Source organism: Nestor notabilis, unplaced genomic scaffold (genome assembly GCF_000696875.1).
Source record: "Nestor notabilis isolate BGI_N333 unplaced genomic scaffold, ASM69687v1 scaffold30966, whole genome shotgun sequence".
NCBI lineage: Eukaryota > Metazoa > Chordata > Aves > Psittaciformes > Psittacidae > Nestor > Nestor notabilis.
In genome coordinates this window covers 17136-40541 of record NW_009934732.1, presented here as the reverse complement: position 1 = coordinate 40541, position 23406 = coordinate 17136, and the positions used below count along the sequence as shown (strand labels likewise).

Below are 23406 nucleotides of genomic sequence, written 5' to 3'. Positions count from 1 at the left end.
AACAAGAACTAACACCGGGCACTAAACAATTCCACAGCAGAATTTACATAAATGTTAGAAGTGGGAACCCCATATAGTGGAAACAGTAACATTACTAGAAAGGATTTCAATCTGCCACATTTCTAAAAGGAGTCTGAACTGCTGTGAACAGGAAGAAATAAACAGCTAAGGAAAATGAACTGAAACTCAAATAGAAATGAATAGAATAAAGCAAAACTTGTACCTTAGTCCATTATTTAAAGCAAAATGTTCAACATCCTATATTTCCAAATAAGGATTTTAATTCATGCATGGTATCAATGGAATGAGCTACTCAGGAACCAGCTCTTAGTAGTTCTATGTTTACTGTTGTTGCTGCTACGTTGTTGGGTTTTTTAAACATAATGCCTTTTACACTTTTCAGACAACATTCTGCACCATGTAACTGTGTAAGTTGCTTCCTTCATACGCAAAATTTAAGCACTGCTTGGGGATGGGCTGGGTATTGGTCAGCAGGTGGTGAGCAATTGTATTGTGCATCACTTGTGTTTTCTGACCTTTTTTTGTTGTTGTTGTTGTTGTTCCCTATTATTAGTGGTGTTATTGTTGGTATTATTTTTACTATCACTATATTTTACTTTATTTTAATCATTAAATTGTTCTTGTCTCAAGCCGGGGGTCTTACATTCTTTGGATTTTCCTCCCCATCCTGCCCAGGGAGGGGAAATTGGGGGTGAGAGGGAGGCTGTGTGGTACTTAGTGACTGGCTGGACTGAAACCATGAGAGATGCCCTGGTCTAGTTTTCTAGATACAGGTTTTCAGCACCTCTTAACCAAATAAACAGCAATATATATCCTAGCTCAATTGCACTACAACTATTGATAGGCACAATTAAGCATTTCAGGGTAAAAAAATATTAGTCAGCTATGGCGACAGCAAGTCTGGCACATAAAATAATTCTTCCAAATAAAGCACTGCCTGCACTGCTCTCCTCAAAGTATTTTCATTTAATTTATTTCAGAAGTCAACTTTTTGATTAGTTTTTAAAAGGAGAATTCTAATGTTTTCTACCCCATACACTCTGGTTAAAAAAAAAAAAAAAAAAAAGAAAAAAGAGCAGCTGATTACCTGTTTCTTTGAAATGCTTTCATTAGCTTTGGTTCCCATGGTAACAGTTCATTAAGCAGTCGTAACAATGTACCATGCAATTCCTTTACTGCTTGCTTCCTGTGGTACCATCTTCCCTGCAAATATAAATGCCATTTATTTATCATTAGATCTGAATCCTGTTATATTTTATTAGTACTACAATAATCCCGGTATACTAATACAGCATATGAAGAAAACAGCTGGAAGAAAATATTAATAAGTTTTACAGTTTAGCCTTAACCTATGTAAGACTTCTACTTATTTTATACTACAGAAAATGTCCTAGTTAAAAAAGTAATACTGCAAGGATGTTCATTTTTTACAGGTAAAACTTAAAACTTAAGCATAATCCTACAAACATACCACATGTTTAAAATTACCTAAATGAGTAACTAACACAGGTTAAGGAAACCAACCATGTATGCATACTGTTAATAGACATAAAAATTCTACAGAAAAGTCTTACCATAATCTCATTTAACATAAGTGATATAATTTATATTATTATCATTATTTGCAAAACCAATTTACTACAATTTTCAGGGATAAAACCCACACATTTTTTGCATTACATTTTGTATTTTATTCGAAGTTCTATATAAAGCTTTTAAGAAAAACTTTGTAAATCGATCATTTAAAAAGTAACAGACTTTGCAGTAGAAACCATTTTCCAACATTAAAGATTTATGCTTTTAACTCAAATGTATAATTAAAAATTATTTTCTTTTCCAAACTGATACATGTAATCTTATGACCCTCAATGAGGAATTCATGTTTTCATAAAACTGGAAAGGCTGAATGTGGATAAAAGACATTGTGAAGTGACAATTACCATGTATATACATACACACAGCACAACCATGGTGGCCATAATACTGCAAAGTACATCTCTTAACACTCCTAGATACTCCTTCTAAGTATTTTTTTTCCCTCCTTACTTTTTTCTCCAGTTTATGACATAAAAGACTGAACAATTAATATATACATAACAGCTACAACAAGAGAAGTGGTATACTCTAGTACTTCTCCCACTTTACTAATTCTGTGCATTTTACATAAATGAGGATTTTACCTCTTGACTTCTCAGAAAGGATATAAGAGAATGAAGAGAATTGTTTTCCAAGAAAAAGAAGCAAGACTTGGGAACTTATTTATTTTGATTGAGCACATATCCTTCACAGCTTCCTGTGGTCCAAGAAATGCAGAGCAGGAAAAGCTGGATGAAGCTTGACACGGCTGCCTTTCAGCAGTCTGCAATAATGATTTTTTTTTGGAGTAATTCCTTTCTATACTTTTCAGCAGATCTCTCCAATGCACAGCAAGATCAATCAGGCTGAATGCTTGTTTGAAGAACAGGTATCTATTTTTTATGGATAATCATTTACATGTTACATAATAAAATTAATACCTACTCTTTTCATTCTTTAATTAAAATTACAAAAACGAAGATTTTAAGTAGGAAATTATGCCAAATTACTATTTAATGGTTAGTGTTGAGCACATAAGCCAGCAAACTGTACTCATCTCCTTTATTTTCAGCCAGTCACATTTGCAGAGGTAAAAGCACTGCCCCATAAAACCTCATACTGAGCACTGCAACAGAAAATAGCATTTGTATCTACTGTGGCCCACCAAAGCCTTTGATATCACATCCTAATGTTAGCAGTCAACAGAATTAATTGCTAACATATGAAAGAATTGCTAGCATATGAAAGAATATTATGTATACAGATTTATCTTTCTTGTAAGAAACACAAAACATTCCAGTTTCAGAAGACTGAATTTATATACTACAAAGTATTAGTTGATTGTAACAAAACAAAAATCAAAATGGCAAAAATAAACAATATCACAACTACTAGAACATAGAAATGCTGTACATGCATTCAATATAGCAAAAAATGAGATGTGTGAAAGCACAGTATTAAGATATGACAAATTGTTACACATAAAGAACAACAAAAATTGTTGATTTATGATATTCTTCTTTAAATCAGGCTAAGCTCTTGGCTTAAGTAGAAAAAAAGAGTACTTATGAACCAGATATCAGCTGATCACTGAATAAACTTTGAAGTGATAACTGTATCATGCATTGAATAGCCAGACACAAGCAGAAGGTTTAGACAAGACCAGACTTTAAGACTTTACTGCCTTCATTAACACTTCCCAGAAGAACAAATAACAAGCCACTTGTCTTGTTCACAAAAATGAACAAATGAACAAAAAAACCCCTAACCATTCCTCTGTCCCCTGAATTTTAGAGTTGTTTTTTAACAAAAATAGTGTCCTCTGGATATAACCTCTGGAAAACTCTGTATCTGCTTCAAAATATCTTTAACACAAATATTATTGCAATATAATTTTAAGAAAATGTAAGTGAATTATTTCCCATTATCCCAATTACTCATTTTTTCTCACTGGGTTTTAGGAGTTGACAAAAAAACTGTTAGTGGAAGCAGACACAAAACTGAACCATGTACAGAATTTTCTTTACTTAGAAATAGCAGGACTCAGAACAAACACATGCCAAAAAAGACTGGGGAAAAAAACATCTTTATCTTTCATATTATTATGATTCAGTTGGTTTTCTGTGCAAACACGTAAGATTTCTGCAAAGCTCAGATATTAAACAATGATCTGCTATTATTCCTTAAATATTAGAATAGTAAAAAGAGACATAAAAAATGGCTATAACCTTACGACACATCAGTACAAATTCTAGCATTACCTTTCTTATGCAATTTCATTCTCTAACAAAGTCTTGTATAGGAAAAAAAAAGCAAATCAATAATTGATAAAGCTATGACTTAACTCCCAACCTCAGCATTACATAGCTGCCTACTAATTTCTACAGATAATAAATTTGCCTTTACAAATGTCTGTGTGGCAAACTCTTCTCAGTAACACCGAAGAGCTACAAACTGATGCTTAGGCAGTTCAGGCTGGACATTTTCATCAGAAACATATGGCATTGGAACAGGTTGCACAGAGGAGCTGTTGAAACTCCTTTTTTCTTTCTTGTTTTCACAACTGGGCTAGTCAGGTCATGGATGACTTAATGCAGCACTGACAAGAGTCCTGCTTTGAGGGGGGGAGACCTCCAAATATCCCTTTCAACCACTGACTGCAGGGTTCCTTGTGATGAAAGATAAAAAGCCTCTGAGTAACTCCGGTGTGTACTCAGTTATGTTCTTATGTGGTCTGTAATTCACTATACCAGTACAACTGCTTCTATACCTTGGATCTGACTTTCAGAATTTAGGTTGAAAAAGACCTTTAAGATTATTAAGTCCAAGTAATTTAGCACTGCCAAGTCCAGCACTAAACCACATCCCTAAGTGCACATTAACAACATCTTTTAAATACCTGCATGGATGGTCACTCATGAGCAGCCTGTTCCAATGCTTGGCAACCCTTTCTGTGATGACATTTTTCCTAACATCCAATCTAAATTCCCCCTCGTTCTATTGCTTGTTACCTGGGAGAAGAGATCAACACCCACCTCAGTACAACCTCCTTTCAGGTAGTTGTAGAAAGTGATAAGGTCTTCCAAAGCCTCGTTTTCTCCAGACTAAACACCCCCAGGTCCCTCAGCTGTTCCTCATCAGGCTTGTGCTCAACACCCTTCACCAGCTTCACTGCCCTTCTCTGGACCCACCCCAGCACCTCAATGTCTTTCCTATAGTGAGGGGCCCAGAACTGAACACAAGATTTGAGGTGCGGCCTCACCAGTGCCCAGTGCAGAGTACAGGGGGATGACCACTGCCCTGGCCCTGCTGGACACACTATTGCTGATACAGGCCAGGATGCTGTTGCCCTTCCTGGCTGCCTGGGCACAAGCTGGCTCATGTTCAGCTCTGTCAATCAGCACCCCCAGCTCCTTTTCCATAAGCAGCTTTCCAGCCACTCTTCCCCAAGCCTGGAGTGTTGCCTGGGGTTGTTGTGGCCCAAGTACAAGACTCAGCACTTTGCCTTGTTGAACCTCATACCACTGGCCACATCCCATGGATCCAGCCTGTCCAGATCCCTCTGCAGAGACTTCCTATCCTCCATCAGATAAACACTCATGCCCAGGTTCGTGATGTCTGCAAGCTTACTGAGGGTGCACTCATCCACATCACTGATAAAGATATTTAACAGAACTTAGTACCATCTTGTTCCAGGTAGTGACAAATAAAACACCGTTTTCTTCTGTAAATACAATGTAAGGAATTAAGAACAGAACAGAAGAGAATAAAGGCTTAGAAAGCAGACAACTATAACATATGACTTTCAGCTGTATTAAGTTACAACTAGATTTTAAAAATGCAAACACAATGAGAATATGCCTTAGAGATGTGAGGAATGTTTCCATATAAACTCAGAGAGACATTCAACACATTCTCAACTGAAAGCTTACCTTTTAAAATAAGGTTTCTGACATCCAGAGCAGCCAGGAAATGCTGACTCCACTCTCCGTGATGCCCCAACATACACAATTCTGGCATACTCATCATGGAACCCCAAAGCAGACTGGAGCCAGGATATGGATATATGGGGTAAGGACTGAACTTTATAGGGGAGTATTTGTTTTTAAATAAGCACGCACACACAACCACAATATTATGCAGTTTTATAAGATTTTCTTTAATCTTTACTTTATATCCCAGGGACATAAAATAAAGTTAGAAATCTTATAAAACCATGCAATATTGTTGAAAAGGGGTGGTGGTGGAGGGAGAAAACTTACCTTACCCTTAATACGCCTGCTCCATTCTGCAGCGGGGTTCCGTGGTATGTGTGACATCACCAGTCTAGCATTTTCTAGTGATGTCACACAGAGAGGGAGTTGGTGATCTGCAGCTGCTTTGGACATCAGATACCTAAAGAAAAGAGATTGATAACTTGTTCAATTCAGGTATGTTCTTACCAACCAATTTATCGGTCAAATACCAGAATTTCAGACACTTACTCCAATGGCAGTTTTGACTGAGTAACAGTCCTGATGAGATTATGTGTTCATACTATACAAAATCATCTATAATTGAAAGTGTTTTCATTTTGAAAATGCTTAGAGTTATCTTCCACAGTAAAAGTTCCCAAAAGACAGTATCTTGTGTTTTATCTTCAGCAATATCATTCTACATACTATAGATACCTATCAACAACTAACCTCTGATGTTATCTGAAGACTAAGACTGTATTCCCCCTGAATACAGTCAGGAGGAATGACCTGCAGTAAATGGTAAATTCACTTATGACATCTCTTAAGCAACTTTATCTTTGAGCATTTACCAGCAACTAATGAAAAAAAACCTTTTACCAGCCATCAAACTTTTTTTTTTTTTAAGAAGACCTCAGCTTGCACTGATAATCTCCACCTGATATCTGGTCACATGAACCTGTATGCTAAAAAGGCATCTCATACTCTCTTATTAAACATTGCAAACAAATGAAGTAAAAAAACCAACCTAACTAAACAGTATATTTGTTGCTACTGAGAGTATCTTTACCTCATGACTTAGCTCATTACTACAAAATGACTTTTCATTCGGACATATAGGCACATGTACTGATTTTCTTTAGGCAAAATTACCACACGATCATCATTGCGTTGATTAATCTACCGCATTTACTTTAAAGATACAAAACACAAAAACACAGGAGGTTTTCATCAGCATGATCTTACTATTTCTTTGAACCTCAGATCAGTGAAAATTATCCAGCACTGAATTGTCACATTTTACTCTTCATTAAAAAAACTTCAAGATACTAACTAACTTACAGTTCTGTAACTCATGAAGAAACTGGATATTACAAAAATGCTGTGTCTTTTAAGTTGTTATGATTCCTACTTATATCCCTTTCATATTGTTGAATTTTCTTAACTCTGGATATACAAATACTTCTCTGCTCTTCAGCTGAACATCTGAAAATCAGCTGGTTTTGTTATACCTGTGTGCTGACAGGAAGGTTTTGAATATTATTTTCAAAATAATACACTGACATAGCACTGTGAAACTTTCTCAATATACAATAGTTTATCGAGTTTATCTATGACAAAAATGTCCCAGAAAAAATTTATGAGTATGCATTAATATCTTCAATAAAGAATCCACACGTCCACATTTGTAACTGTAGAAAGGTATATGATAAAATTTGCTTAGGGAAGTTTCTTAGCAAACGTTTATTGAACGGCTAGCCACACAAGCAAAGGCATGAAAAATCATGGAAAGCTAAAACATACTGTGAACAAAAAATACAGAAAGAAAAAGCGATACTGGAAGAGCTAAGAAAAATGGAAGACTGGGTCAAAAATATTGAAAGCTAGTAAGATAGGTGAGAAATACCAGAGAAGAAAAAGTAAGTATTGTGGAGAATATTCAAAATTTGAAGCATAAAACTGGCATTATTCATTCACATTATACAATGAAACAGCTGGTTGCATTTCCAAAATCTCACTCTCTCCTCAGAAGCACAGGAAACTGTACGGATGTGAATGTGTAAAATTCAGATTCAAAATTCAACATTTTGAGCTCATATTGGTTTAAAAGATGCAGGCAAGCCAGAGAAGCAATGAAGCTATTTAAGTACAAATTAAGTTTCTGGGACAAAGAATGGAAAAAGACAATATGTTAGATACATTACAGATGAAGATGCACAGCAATACAGAGCCTAAGCTGAAATGTAAAGAAAATGTTTCAGCTGTGAGACTTCAAGAAGGTCTATTAAAATTCTGTTCTCCTAAATATTTACTGGAATAAGGATCTCTTCACCTGCAGTTTAAACCTGCACATATGTATGCAAACACAGATTTCTCAGACTTTATTTGTTTACATGCACATTTATGTAAATACAGTAATACAGATGAAAACAAGTATAACTGAAAACTCCCCACATGCAAAAACCTCAAGCATAGTACATATTCCACTGGACACAGGGGGAAGAGGCTAGGAGGAGGGACAAATGGGAGAAGTAACCTTTTGCTGAAAAGTGAATTAGATTTAACCCAGTTATTAAGTTTCCACTAGGCCCAACTGAAAATATATAGGAAGTTTTTCCACTTTATTGTTTGTAAAGTTGATGTCTGATTAACTAAAATACTAGTAAAAGCCCTTATCAATTTTTATGGTTACGTGAACTTCTGCTGAGCATTCCTGTGAAGTCCCTGTACAGTCTTGTCTAAACACATTTTCCCATCAAAAGTTTGCAAACATATAGCAGTATTTCCCATTTCGCTATTGTACACAGAACAAACATTTATAAACTTCTATTTAGTAAATTATGCCATTTTGCATTATTTTTGCCACATATTAAAATCTTTTTTAAATGAAGTATAGCAAATCAATAAAAACCCAGAAAACAATCTCTTGTCTTCCTATGACGACCATGAACTTCCACTTCCTATGAACAAATTTAACAGCAGCCTGTTTGGAGTTTCAAAAAACCCCTAACCAGACACAGAAAACGCTATGTTCCATTCTGCCCAATGTATTCTTGTGGATAGCCTCAATATCCTACAGATGAAAATATGTCTCTGGATTTTCAGGTCCACAACAAAATACGTATTTCTGCAGGTGACATGGATTTAGAGGTGCAGAAAATCTCAGTTTACTTTCAGCCCTTCTGACTCACCTCCCTGATATATACAAAAACATTCATGTGTCTGGGGAAGTACAACTGCCTAATTAAGACCTTCAGGAACAAAATTAGAAGATGGCAGAAACCAAAACCTTTATAAAGAAGGTTTTAACCTTTTTTGCTATGAAGTGGGGAACATCAATGTGTTTCAGACCCCTGAAAAACAACAGAATCTTCAGTACATTTTCTCCAAACCCTCATTAGTCGTGAACCTGGCTTGTGACTTTTGATTAATTCTTCTTCACCTCACTTTGTCTGACTTCTCTCCTAGTCTAGTCACCTTCTTAGGAAGGTACTGTCCTTCATCCATTTTAACCTTGTCAACCTACGTGTGAGAATCCCAGGCACCAGCTTCCCTTCTGACTCCCCCAACAGTTATGCACTTACCAATCAGATTTTCAGGAAATAATTCAAATCCAATGGTGCTATCAAAGTAAATACTTGCATTTCAGTAAACAAGGAATCTTTCAATGTTTATGTTCCCTCCAAGATACTCATAATACTTCAGAATACTTAAACATAATCAAGACAGGGTCTAGAATTAAGCATCCTTGTCAAAACCCAGTTCATTTTACAATAAACATGCATACTACAACGTCAGCTTACAAAATGACATCTGCAAAAGAGCCAAAAGTTCAATAGTTGATGGAAGTATCCACAGTCCCATCAGTTTCATAGTACACAATGGCAAGAAAGGAATTAAAAATCAGTAACACAAAAATCAAGTTCTGCAATGATATGCAATAGTTAAATACATAGAATTGATCTACAGAATAGCTTAACAGTTTCACACAAAATCCCAATGACTTCAGATCTCAGGAGAAATTGATTATCTGAAAGCCAGTAAAGAGATTTCCATTCACTCTGCAACTCCCAATGATTTTACCTGACACAGGAGATAACAAGGAAAAATGTGATCCAAAATGATAGAAACTGATAGTTACCTTGTGTACTAATCAGGATAGACAGTACTACTTTACTATCTCTTCTCACAAAAGAATTTTCATATAGTGCATAGAAGCCTTTACATACCCTAACTATACTGGCAAAATGATTCACTAGTACATATGTTTGTCAAAATTATTTTTCATCAATACTGCTGCAAGTAGATTTTTAAGTGGAATGAGGCTACTTCGCATGTCTTCATTGATTTGCTGGAACTAGCAGATTTCTAAGAGCTCACATTCAGTTGAGCTTCCATGCTTACGTATGCAGTTTAAATTTGCAACAAACATGAGGTTTGTTTCAAAATACAATTTTGTTTGTTGCAAAAATACAATAAAATTTCAATAGCATTTTTAGCAAGTATGTTCTACTTCAGATTTATAATTGTCTGCTGGCTCCTAACTTTCCCCACATTTGACCTATGTCAGTATTAGCAACAAAACAGACATCATTATTAGTAGAATTTCATTCTTTTCATGGTAAGTCTGTGGGGATTTCTTCTATTAACCCTATTTTTACTCTACTTTTTAAACACACTGCTTTAAAGGATCTCACTTCACATGTCCTAAGGAATGTATCAAAGCTAGAAGACATTCCAGCTTAGACATTCCTCAGGGAAGCACCCTACACCTCTATGCATTTAGATAATGCATAGAGCATTAGACTTAAGTCTCTTTGCTGCACCTCCCTCTTTCTGACTTCCAGTCAGGGACTCAGTTAGCTAGTTAAACTGACTAAGTTATTCTCCCTCTCTCTCTCTCTCTTGAAATGTAATACTTAATAAGGAGAGGAACTGTTTAGTAGCTGAAGGAATGGACTTTTTAGAGCACCCCTTCAGCCGCATCATGGAAAACTTCGCTTGCCACAAAATGGCACTTTTTGTGTCAAAAGCAATCCCACTTCCTTGTGCCCCCAGATGCTTACTCCTGCCCTTACAAAGACCCCTCAAACTATGACAGAACACAAGCAAACATATTTGTGCAACTGCATGATAAATTTCACTAGAAAACTGATCTGGGTTACAAATACCTCAGCAGCAGCAAAAATGGTTAGGTTTATTACAGATCAACCAAAAAAAGAATTTTGCTACCTTCTCTGATGGGGTGGCACAGAAAACATAAGCTGCCAGAGACACAGACAATAGGAATGATTTCTTTGGTAGTAATTTTGGCTTATGTCAATTGAAAACATATATGAAATTGCAGACCTGCTTCAGAACTACGGCTAGAGTTCAACAGTGAAGCAGTCCAGGAAGACATAATACTAAGACTGAACTGAACTTCTGTTTAAATAACTGAGGAAAAATTTCATTTTCCTTTCTAAACAGTTATGGCAAACTAGTGCAAAGCAAATGTCACAAATGTTGCAAATTCACCAGTCATCAAGCAAAAGCACACAACTTTTTAAATAGCAAAATGCTACTCATAGCTAATTCAAAAGACAATACAGGCGTTCAAAAGAGTACAGAACCAAACTGTTTTAATCAACCAGTGAAAATCCTTTCCAACAGGCTTATTATTTCATTATTGTATAGGAAACTGGTAGTAATGCCTGCACTTAAAATTACCCATGGCTTTCAAATACATAACCGTGTTCTAACTTGCTTTTAACTTGCCAAACAAAACTTTCTGGCTCAGGCTGATGTTCTGGAAAGTGTCAGATACAACCAGTCCAACTACCTACAAAAAATGCAGGAAAACAGTATGTTTACTCATGTTAAAGAAGTCTTACAGCTCAGCTTTTTCATTACAGCCTCCAGTACTTCCAAGTTCTGGAGAAGGAATTCCTTTTATGTACTCTAGAATGGCCTCCTAGGAAACAAAGGGCAGTTAGGACTAAAAAAAAGGTTATAAAGTCTTCATATAATTAGATAGCAGTACTTCTAATATGTGTTAGTATTTAACATATGCCTTAAAGGTTGCCTCAAGGGTTTCTCTCAGTAGCATGTGCAAACAACTACTGAAAATGCAATTACCAAGCAGGTTAGTCACAGAGAGATTCCTATGAGTTCATGTAGGTCACCATTGCAATCAAAGATCAATAAAGTTACTGTGAAGCAGTAAGAACATCATCATCTTCAGGCCAAAACAACAAAGTCATCCATGAACAGCATCAAAATGAATACCATCAAGTTTACATATTAGGTCAAATTTCCATCACCAGATTAGAACATGTTACTTAGTAGACTAGGCACTTCAGACAAGGTGAAACAAACTCTTATTCTGGATGCTTCTGAAACTGCCACTGTCATTTGTGTCCAAGCTGAAGAATGAAATTCTGATTTTCTCTATTTTTTAAGGTATCTAACATAGTTACACATAGTATTAAGACATCGAAATGAAATTGTAATGAATTCCCTTGCAAAGTAAAACTTCATTTTAGCAAATCAAGTTTACTAATTATTCATCTAATTTAACATCTATTCGTATTTTTAAAAGGGAATATGAAGTTTGCCTGATAATTTTTTTTAAAGTCAATACTTTATTGTTTCCTTATAATCACTTCAGTAATAAATTATAGCCTTTTTAATTTACATAAAATTTGTAACCACAGAAGTGTTTAGAGATGCAGAATCCTGATATATAGAAACACACAGAAAGATTGTCCTTACCACACAGCTTCTGAATGCTGAATGAGTTGTATCTTAACTGCCCTGCACTTGAGTGGTTTAAGACAGTGCAATTAGAACTAAACATAGTATTCCTGTTGAAGTCATGCAACTTATTTACATAACGACATTATCAGATTTCAGTCCAAAGAGCAATTATGACATATTTAGCATTTGTCTACCCTTGAAGAAGTCTTGTTGGTACAGTTTTACCAGCAGACTAAAAGTCTCACCTATACTAACATTACTGATACGCTGATGCGTACTCTCGTTATTGGCATTTTCTTCTACTATTGACATAGCCCTTCTCATAACCTCTTGACAATCTTACTATATAACCAATTTGCAATTTGGCAACTACAAAATAATTTCAAATTAAGTCTAGTTTTATTCCTTTGGATATTTTCACAACTATTATGCTAACTGTCTGCACTGAATGGGGTCCTAATCTATGTTGCTTCTCACCTACTGTATATGTCCCCTATTTAAATAATTTAAGAGAACATTTTTTCTGCATGGGCTAAAGACACTCACAGAAATTAGCCACCTAATCACTAAGGTATAGAAAAAGCAACATTTTTAACTACTAATGTTCATAGAAATGCCTACCAAATGTTTAATAAACAAAACTGCAATGAAAGAAAGTATAATTCGGCTGTAGAGGGCCACTTAAATGAGTACTATTCATGTATTTGAAACCATCCACCATCTTGATGAGAATCACTGCCTCCTACAAAATCCCAAATGTCTTGGGTTCTCTTGTCTAGCCATTATTTTTTTGAGGTTTTCAGCTGCATAGACTGAGTGATCCAGTGTACATTCGTAAAATTTGTATTTCAGACTGGTATCAAAAGACAGACAACATGCTTTCCTTTATAACCCACTTGAATAAAAATTAAACAAAGCCAATTTGAATAACTTACTTGCAAACAAAAGCAGTTAGGAATCCTAATAAGCAACATAAGAGTCAGCTCACAAGAAGATTTATCAGCACTGCATAAGGAGATATGAGAACTCTATCCTGTAATTGCTTTTTGGGTAAGAGATTGTCCTCAGGGAAGAACGATGAGATGTTTATTAGAAATTAACTGCTCCTTCTAAGGTATTACCACTATCCACATATCATTTTGGCAGCGAAAAGTGTTAACACAGTTATTAAATTTACTTACATAAGTACATTTTGAACAGAGCACTATATACAGAAAAGATTAACATTAGAGTCTCCAGGTATCAATCTTATGAGGATTCATGCAGTCACTGAACAGGCAGTTCAGCTGACAAGCCACAGCAAACAACTGGCACCGTTTTATACCCATACAAGAGAAAGCTTTTAATGTCACATACCGATTTCTTTTTAATGTCCTCCAGATCTCTGAGTTCATTCTCAATCTTTGTGATTAATTCCCTGAGTTCATCAAGATTAGTGCAAATAAGCTAAAAAACAAATGAACACAAACACTTGGTAATGTGGGACTTGGAAAATGTACAGTGAAGTTCAATAAAATCCAAAAGCACATATTATTACTTAGTGCCACCATTTGGTTTTTATTTTCTTATAGTATTTCTAAACATTAAAGAGAAAAAAAAACCCAACTGTATGAAAGGAAGAAAATCTAGTATGAAAATCATTCTTCAGAAATAAACCATCTCTGCCTGTAAGCTTCCATTTCAAAATGTAGGTATATCTTAAAACTCCTGTGAATGACAACTACCAAATTTGTCTCAAGTATGGTAATGAGCTGGAACAGGTTTGAGTACCAAACAACTCCCTGGTGAATTAAAGTACACTAGCTTTGGACTACACATAATTACACTTGTTACAGTTTCTTCCTGAACATATATCTTTATGTGCTCACACAGAATATAACCTAGCCATGTCTGTCAAATCTACCTACCTATGATTTGAAAAAGTATTACATTCTTCTTATTCCTGTCTTTAAAAATTGCTTTTTACATTTTCCCTTTTAGCATATGGATATTATTTCCTTGAAGATCGGTCAAACAAAAGTAATCTGTATGTTTGGCTTACCATCATTTAGGGCAATTAAAGACTTAATAGGTTCTTTCAGGTTATGGTACATTAAGACCTGCTTATTTTTAAACACCCTGAGGTGGAAATGTTTTCATTTATACTGAAAACATGTTGAAACAGTTTCAGAAAATCAAATCCAAGACGGAAAAAAAAAAGCAGCAAACCCACAAAAATTCTTTTATCATACAAATATTATTTTTTTCTCCAAGTCAGTAATCCGTAACAATGTATTTTTACTTTAATTACATATGCAGTTTTAGATTTGCAGTAAATTACTATTTTAAGAACTTAATTTTACTATTAAAACACAGAACTGACACTTTTAGCAAAACACATAAATGTCAGAAATGTCTAACCCATATATGCCTGTTAGTATTTTCGTAATCCTTATATATTACATAATTCATAAATATTTTCCACAGTTTACAGTGTTCCACGAGTTAAGAGAGAAACCTGTTGAAAGTTAATGTAACATACATTGTCTACAGCAAGACAGTGCCAAAATCTTAATTTATTTGCCATTTCTCTCTTAACACAAAAAATAGTATTACTATGTGTAACTCTACTAGGTTCAACATGCGTGTCTGTCCTGCACTTAAAGAAGTTCCAAATATATAAGATGTAAACTGGAAGCCAAATACTGGCATTTATTCTCCCATCTGGCCTTTGAAGAAATCTATGATACTGTATTAATACACAAGAAGGTGCAAGTTAGTCCCATGAGGCCATTGACAAAGGTCAATAAAAGCATGGATAAAGAATTTCCCTATGCAATTATAATCTACTCCTTTGACTATATAACTGATAATTCAGTTTTTATATTTTATAACTGCTTTTTATTTTCTCCTGTGCGATACGTTTAATTCCATGTACCATGGATCAAAAATCAAGCAGAACTATGAACCAAAAAAGATGCTGTCTTCATTTGCTAGAAGTGGGTGAATTTCTCTCTGGGAACTCACTTCTAGAAAGGCAAGAGTTTGCAAGGAGAAGGGTGATTTCACTATTGTTGGTTCAGTGCTGTCCTGGAAATACCAACTCTTATCTTTGACTCTACCATAAAAAGCTCCTGTATGTCATCATACAATTAATGTGGCCAAACTTTTCACACATCCCAGTCCCATTTTTCATTTTCAGAACACTCACATGAGACGTAAGGATCAGATCTGCAGAACTGTTAAGCGTGTACCAATCCAAACTATGTTATTGTGAAAAACAATGCAAACATATGAAGTTTAGTTGTCTTGGGGCTCAAGGTGACTATGAAAAATAACGAAATCTTTAAGTCCCAATTTTCATTAGAAGAGGTGTACATTTGAAGCTAACATCTGTGTGTCAGTTACATGCTGGTAAAAAAAGGACTGCATCAGCAGCTCAGCTTAGATGATTTATTGGCAAATGAGTTTATTATCTGAAATACTCCAATACTGCACTGCAAACCACTATAAAAATGTTCAAGAAGAAATCTCTATTTTTTCATTCACAGTAGGATTTGGGATGAGGTACGAAAGCTGCACATTGATTGGGAGGAAGCTATTTCTGAAACTTCTGTCACTTGGTTAACATTTCCTATCTTACAGGATGAAGCCAGCATTTTGAAGGAAAGATGAGAAGAACAGTGATAAAAAGGCGTAGTGTATTTTGTATGATAATTCCAACATAGAATCTAGCTGCTATTTCTCATAATGAGACTCAATGTTTTAGTGTTCTTTGTTCGTGGTTGTTAACTGACTGAATTTAGCAATTCAATTTTCTGCAAACAACACTGCCTTTCTAAATTGTTTTGTATGTTTTAACAGGTAATTTAATATCAAGGCAAAAAGAAAGGTATTAATGTTACAAACTAATCATTCTGTCACATTCTGATAGCTCACTTGTAGTTTCACATACTGCTCTTGAAGAACATGTCTTCTTCTCAGTTATCATTAGAAAAAGAATCTGACCAGGAAAATGTTTCCTTCATGAGTTACCAAAGGCAGTGAAAGATTAATCTCTATTCTCTATAACACTACATGGTAGCTTAAAGATTCAGGGTGTAAATATTTCCATTAATGTACAAGTCATGTAAATAGTTATGTATATACTAACTACAATACAGATTTTTTTCACATCAGGCACAGTATTTTCTACACATGGGCTTAATTTTCACAGTCAATAGTGTCCTGTTTTTCAATGGACTACAATGGAAGCTTCAGGTATTCAGTATTCCAGTTGACTTTCAAATTTAGTGTTGAGCCTTGCTGTTAGGACACAATTTCAAGTCTCAGTAATCTCAAGGACCCTCACTGACTCGTAGAACTTCAAGCAGGAAAGACAGGAAGTCTCCCCTGACTTCTGTAAGAAAAGACAGGGGGACCAAGCTCTATCCCAACTTGTGACTGTCCCATGATCCATTTCTCAGAATTTATAAATGAACTACTTATCATTATAAAACCAAATCTAATCTGTGGATCAAGTCATAAATACAAACCCAGTCTACTCCCCAGATCACTAATGTGGCATACTTGTCCCCCTTAACTTCAGCCAATCTTTTATAGCCTAATTTTTTACATACTTCAGTGGGGTCTCATGCTTAACTTCAGGTTATCTGTGTAATGATTCTAAGTTATACTTGATTTCCTATGAACCTGTTCTTTTATTGGTGCCACCTCCATGTGGTAAATGTCCAGATAGCCCCTTTCGAGATTTAATACAAACCATAGCTGACAAAACTGGAACTGTTAAGAACATAGTTAAACAGAAAACATGAAGTTAGACCAGTTGCTTAAAATGTGCACATTCCTTTTTTCCTTAATTATAGTACCGGCAGGTTTATAGAGGTACATGAGAGAAGACTGAGACAAAGCACTTGTTACCAATCCTAAACTATGTAACTGGAAAAGAAACCTAAACCCCCCCACATTAGTGTCCCTTCTGTAGAGCAACATACTGTCATTTCTTTAAAACATTAATGAGCAGTAGTAATGATAAGCTTGTAACACATAGTACCCTTTAAAAGGAAATAGGCAACAGCCAATTAACTGCTGTTCTTCAAAGATGTAAACTCACTTCTCAAATAATTTTCAAGATATGAAAAACAGGACTTTTTTGTGTCTTTTTAATTAGCAGAAAATTTAATTTGCATCTCCTTATTTTTTGTTTGGTTTTGGTTTGTTTGCTTTGTGTTGTTGAGGTTTTGTTCTATTTTTAAAGAAACCTTGAGCTAAGAAATTAGTATAACATCTGAAATCACATACAAAGGAGTGATTTTTTTGGGTTAATAATTTATTTTAACATGTAACTTAGAGCACTGCACATATTAAAAGATTTATTAATAATAATTTTATTAGCTTTAATATTAAGTTACGAATTTCAGGAAAAGGATCTACACTTAATTACAGGATCTAGTCTTACAAAATAAAGCGCTCTATGGTTTTGGTCATTTTTTTAATAACATTTGTAGGCTGCAGGCACACAAAACATCTTACAAATTTTCATTTATTTACTTTCTTTCCAAAAGAATGGATGTTTAGGTAGGAACAGCAATATTCTTATGGTTATACTCTCTGTGGCATACTTCAGGGGGCCTGCATACACTCAAAGCTTTCTTACCAAACATTTAAAAAATACACTCTCACCTTCAAACAAGGTTATGTAATTTCATATGGCTTAGCCATCCATGTATGTGGAGCAGAGTATCTTGAAGCATACTCTACTAGGCTCTAAAAGTCTTAGGAGTATTCTGAATATATTTTAATATTTGCAGATACTTCTGGCAGTCATGCCTGCCCTCTTGAAAAAGTCAGGTTAAATTGTTAAAAATTTCCCTAAAAGTATTCAACTGCTCATACTAATCAATTTTAGCTCCACCTAAACCAGATATAATGCCTAGCTTTGATCGAAGAGAGAGAATTATTTCACTACATTTAACATTTTACATAGGTAACTATAATAATGTTAATTTTACAGTTAGATGTACAGATTACCTTGGTTAGATAGAAAGTTGGGCTAAGTTTTAGATAATGTTTTAGACAGACTAAATACTGTAGTTTAACACTATAAAAAAATATTTCTAACCTAATCATGTATATCCATGGCAGGCAGGTAATGTGCTGGGAAAAATAAAATTTTTAGATACTGTATCTGCTTTCTGGAGCTGCTAGGAAATATTTTAGCTCCTACCATTAGAATATAGACAAAAATCAGTGTATACTTAAATATTATTCCTTTCTTAACATTGACCGTTACTAACCAGTTTTATCACGAGAAATTCTGCTAGCTCCAGCTGAAACACATAATCATCATCTGTGTGAGGCTGTTACAGAACAGTCATGACTTAATGTGGGTCTATTGCTCAGAACAGCACAGACAGCTTTGCGAAAAAAATTTATAGCCAAAGGAGAACTTCAATCCAAGTATGCACGCATGCATAAATTGTGACTTTGAACTCAAGTGATGTAACACTTCCATCACAGTACCATAAAACCACATTATCATAGTTAGCACCCTTTTCTTAGTGCTCTCTAGTCTAAAAGTCATGTGCAGGTAAGGGCTAAAAGTTGCAAACAAAACAGAAGCTACCAATTTTTTGCAAATCCTTGTAGTAAAGCAAGCTAGATTTCAATTCAAGGCTCACAGCGTCAAACCTCATACAAAACACAAGTAATTTTATCCCAGAACGTTATATCCACTGTAAAAATTCCATTAATAACTCCTCATTTTTACAGGCTTTGTCCTGTAACAGGTGTATCTGGGATCTTAAACAGTACTGTGAAACAGTGTCTAAGCTGCATATAATGAAAACTGCTAAAACTTTCTCTACCAAGAAAATACACAATCAGCTTAAAAAATTTGAACTAGAAGAAGGAAATTCATTAGGATTTCCAAGGTCTCTACCAGAAACTAAAGGATTTATTTTACAGACATTCAGATTTTAAGTGCTTAAAATGAAAATTAGAGTAATTTACCTGAAATTCTGGTATGGTAGACTTTGTGACACCTTTCCTCTTCTTTGTGATTGCTTTTTTAGATACCGATTTTTTCCCTTGTAAGATTAAAAGAGAAAAGCTTCATAATACTGCTTGTTATTAATAAAACCAAATTACATGTAGACCTGAAGGTTAAACTATAACTAAGAAATGGCTTACGGTAAATCATGTAAAAATTATGAATCGTAACTAAACCCAGTAAAAGCAAACATTAAACATGTATCTGTGTAGTATAGTCTTTTAGGGCGTGAAAAAAAAAAGGAAAAAAAAAAGAAAAAAAAGAACAAATCTGTTACAACGTCCATAATGTACTAAAGATTTAAGTCATAAGAGAAACATTTACACCACTATTCTGAAAGCCATGAAGTTCAGATGTTATGCCACCAACATAAGAAATATAGCATCTTACCTGCAAGATATGTTCTCTGACACTGTAAAGTGAGCCACACATCTGTATCTTACAGTAGAAAATACCCTCAAAGCACTGGCAATATTCAGAAATCTCTCAATGAACAGACTTAAGCTACCAAAGAAATGAGATTAATGATTTGGTTTTTCTGGCTGTGGAAAAATCTAACATTTTAAAACGAAGCAAACTCCTTCCTGTAACAACTTTCACTGTGCTACATAAGAATATAGTGGTAACTAAAAACCTCCTTGAAGGTAAGGCAAGTGCTTTACTGCCTATAGTATCAGGGTTCACAAGTCACATACACTTAAATCAAGTAGCTATGTCACCAAGCCATACATGCAAAATAATGGAGTTTCTCATATGGCTATTCTACATTAACATGGTAAATCAACACAAGCCCATATGCTAAGATTACTGACACTCACACTCAGGAGTCCTAAACTATAAAACCCCTTAAAAAACCAAAACCAAAACCAAATCAAAACAGAACAAAAAAGAACAACCCCGTATAAAATATGTGGAATTTGTTGTCAAATAGAATCATTACAGGCACTTGGTAATAACATAAACACACACAAACTTGGTATCTCTATTAATGAAAACATTGGCAGGAATTGCATTTAATTTTTTCCTAATACATACTTGCTTATGTGTGCAAATGCATATATACATATACACAGCCCTATTCCCAGATGCCTAGCATCTATATTTTCAGTTTATTACAGCATCCTATTTTCGGTTTATTACACTGTGAGCTTCCTGAACACCTTACCTGAATCTGAAATAAAACACACTTATGGGGCAGAACACAGGGCTCGATGGTATGGTTCTAGGACCATAGAAGGTAAGGACCTAGATTAGAAACTCTACATAAAATTAAACCATTTAAAAACAAATAAACTCCACATACTGAATACATAATGAAGTTCTAAAAGCCCTCAACTAACAAATATAAACACTCATAGGCTTCACGTTACAAAACAAGTGATAAAACAGAGAAGCATGTTTATTAAAATGACCCAAACATTTTAACAATGGGGAAAAAAGTCAGCATTTTTGCTATATATTTTATGAATCCAGCTGCATTGAAAACATAATTGCTACTACTGCAAACAGTACTATTCCCTTAACAAACTAGACCAGACATCTAATATAGGCTTCCATGGCAAACTGACTCAAAAAGAAATCTCATCATATGGTGACTCCTCGTTACAGCCTGCAAAAGAATGTTATCTGGCAAGAATGTGAACAGATACAAATGTAAAGCAGCTAGACTGTCTTGTTTATTTACAAAAAAGAAAGATTTGACTATGATTAAAATGAAAATAAGAATTTTCATTTTACTTGAGTATTTTCAACATAGAATCATAGAATCAAATAGGTTGGAAAAGACCTTCAAGATCATCAAGTCTAACCTTACCCCAGGTCTGCCACTAAACCATGTCACTAAGGGCCTCATCTACTAATTTTACGAACACTTCCAGGGATGGTAACTCCACCACTTCCCCAGGCATCCTGTTGCAGTGCCTGACTACTGTTTCTTGAAGAAATATTTCCTAATATCCAGTCTAAACTTCCCCTGGAGCAACCTGAGGCCATTACTTCTAGTCCTATCACTTCTACTTGGGAAGGGATCTCCTTTCTCCATCCTCACTTCAGGTAGTTGTAGAGAGCGATAAGGTCCCCCCTGATCCTTCTCCAGACTAAACACCCCCAGTTCCCTCAGCTGTTCCTCATCAGGCTTGTGCTCAACACCCTTCATCAGCTTCACTGCCCTTCTCTGGACCCACCCCAGCACCTCAGTATCTCTCCTATAGTGAGGGGCCCAGAACTGAACACAGGATTTGAGGTGCAGCCTCACCAGTGCCCAGTGCAGGGGGATGATCACTGCCCTGGCCCTGCTGGCCACACTATTGCTGATACGGGCCAGGATGCTGTTGCCCTTCTTGGCTGCCTGGGCACAAGCTGGCTCATGTTCAGCTCCGTCAATCAGCACCCCCAGCTCCTTTTCCATAAGCAGCTTTCCAGCCACTCTTCCCCAAGCCTGGAGCATTGCCTGGGGTTGTTGTGGCCCAAACGCAGGACCCAGTACTTGGCCTTGTTGAACCTCATACTGCTGGCCACAGCCCATGCAGAGACTTCTATCATCCAGCAGATCAAATACTCCCACCCAATTTGCTGTTGTCTGCAAGTTTACTAATGGTGCACTTGATTCCCTGATCCAGATCATCAGTGAAGGTATTAACACTGGCCCTAATACTAAGTAAGCCCTGAGGGATACCACTAGTGACTGGTCTCCAACTAGATCTGATACCATTTACCACCACTCTCTGGGCTCAGCCATCCAGCCACTTTCCAACTCAGCGAAGAATCCACCTATCCAGTCCATGAGCAGCCAGTTTCTCCTGGAGAACGCTGTGGGAGGCAGTGTCAAATGCTTTACTAAGCTCCAAGCAGACAATGTCCACAGCCTTTCCCTCATCAACCAGGCGGGTCACCTTATTGTAGAAGGAGATCAGGTTGCTCAAGTAGGACCTGCCCTTCATAAACCCATGCTGACTGGGCCAGATCCCTGTTTTCCAACACGTGCTGCACGATCACACTCAAGATGACCTGATCCCCGACCTTCCCCCACACTGAGGTCAGGCTGAGAGGCCTTCTATAGAAAAGCTGGTTGGAAGGAACAGCTTGAGGTCACCTAGTCTGATTCCTTGTTTTGGAGCAGGACTGCCACAAATACCAGATCAGGTCAGATGTAATTTGAAGAACTGTAAAGATGGAAAGCTAGTTACTGAGCCAATGTTCCCCTTCCACCTCTGAGAATTTTTGTATTGAAATTAATTTATTAGCTTGTCTATACGTAGAACTCTTAAGTGGTTTATAAATTATGGCAAGTAAAAACAAGGGATTGAGAGGTAGCAAGCAAGGGTGTGTTGAATCTGAACAGGTGACCTGAAGAGATCATGCATATAAGCTTCCTTACCAGAAATTTTTTTTCTTTATTATTTCTTAGGTGTGTTTTCCTAACTCCTGATTGCTCTTAGTCAGCAACTAAGTATATTTGTACATTGTTCGCTCTGAAAGGTACCATGTGTTGTGATTCAAAATTCATCTAGCTGATGCCAGAAACATTACTTCACTTCCTGAAGTAATTTAAGCCATTTTAAATAGACTCTTTACCTAAGATTACACGTAAGGGAGCTCTTGCAGACATCCACGGAGTGGTCTGAGACGTTGTCATTCACAGCTGATGTCTGTCCAACCCCTTAAGTGATTTTACCCTCCACACAAAATCTATGCCCACCTCAGCCTGGCCACTGAAGCTAAATAACTGCTCTGTGGTGGCCTGGTTATGCTACATACAACAAGGCCAGTAGCTGGCAGAAGTTGACATCCCTTACCATTTCTTTTGTTTCTGCTGAAAATGTTAGCTTTCGGTCTGAGAATTTAAATTAGCAAATTGTGATAGACTTTCATTTGGGCAATATGATCCTTAGTTAATTTCATTCAAAGATTTTTCTGCTTAAAGGTAAGTGAATTGGAATAAAAACGAATCCAGATCTACAGATCTTTCACATCTATTCCTTTTAAAAAACCACCTCTGGAACACTTCTGTTCTAAGATTCCTTGGAAATCAACATTCTAATAGCCAAGAGTCTCTTAGCCAGCTTTGACAAAATTCTTATATGTTAT

General features: G+C 35.9%; 1 protein-coding gene across 1 annotated transcript in view; it reads right to left on the bottom strand.

Moving 5' to 3' along the window:
- KIAA2026 (KIAA2026 ortholog) overlaps positions 1-23406 on the bottom strand; it is a gene marked incomplete at its 5' end in the record, with an annotated part of 50239 nt that overhangs the window by 9702 nt on the left and 17131 nt on the right. Inside the window, 3 exons of the mRNA XM_010017499.1 lie at positions 1109-1224; positions 13647-13736; positions 19281-19357. Coding sequence (XP_010015801.1) covers positions 1109-1224; positions 13647-13736; positions 19281-19357 — 283 coding nt within the window. The remainder of the gene's footprint in view (positions 1-1108; positions 1225-13646; positions 13737-19280; positions 19358-23406) is intronic.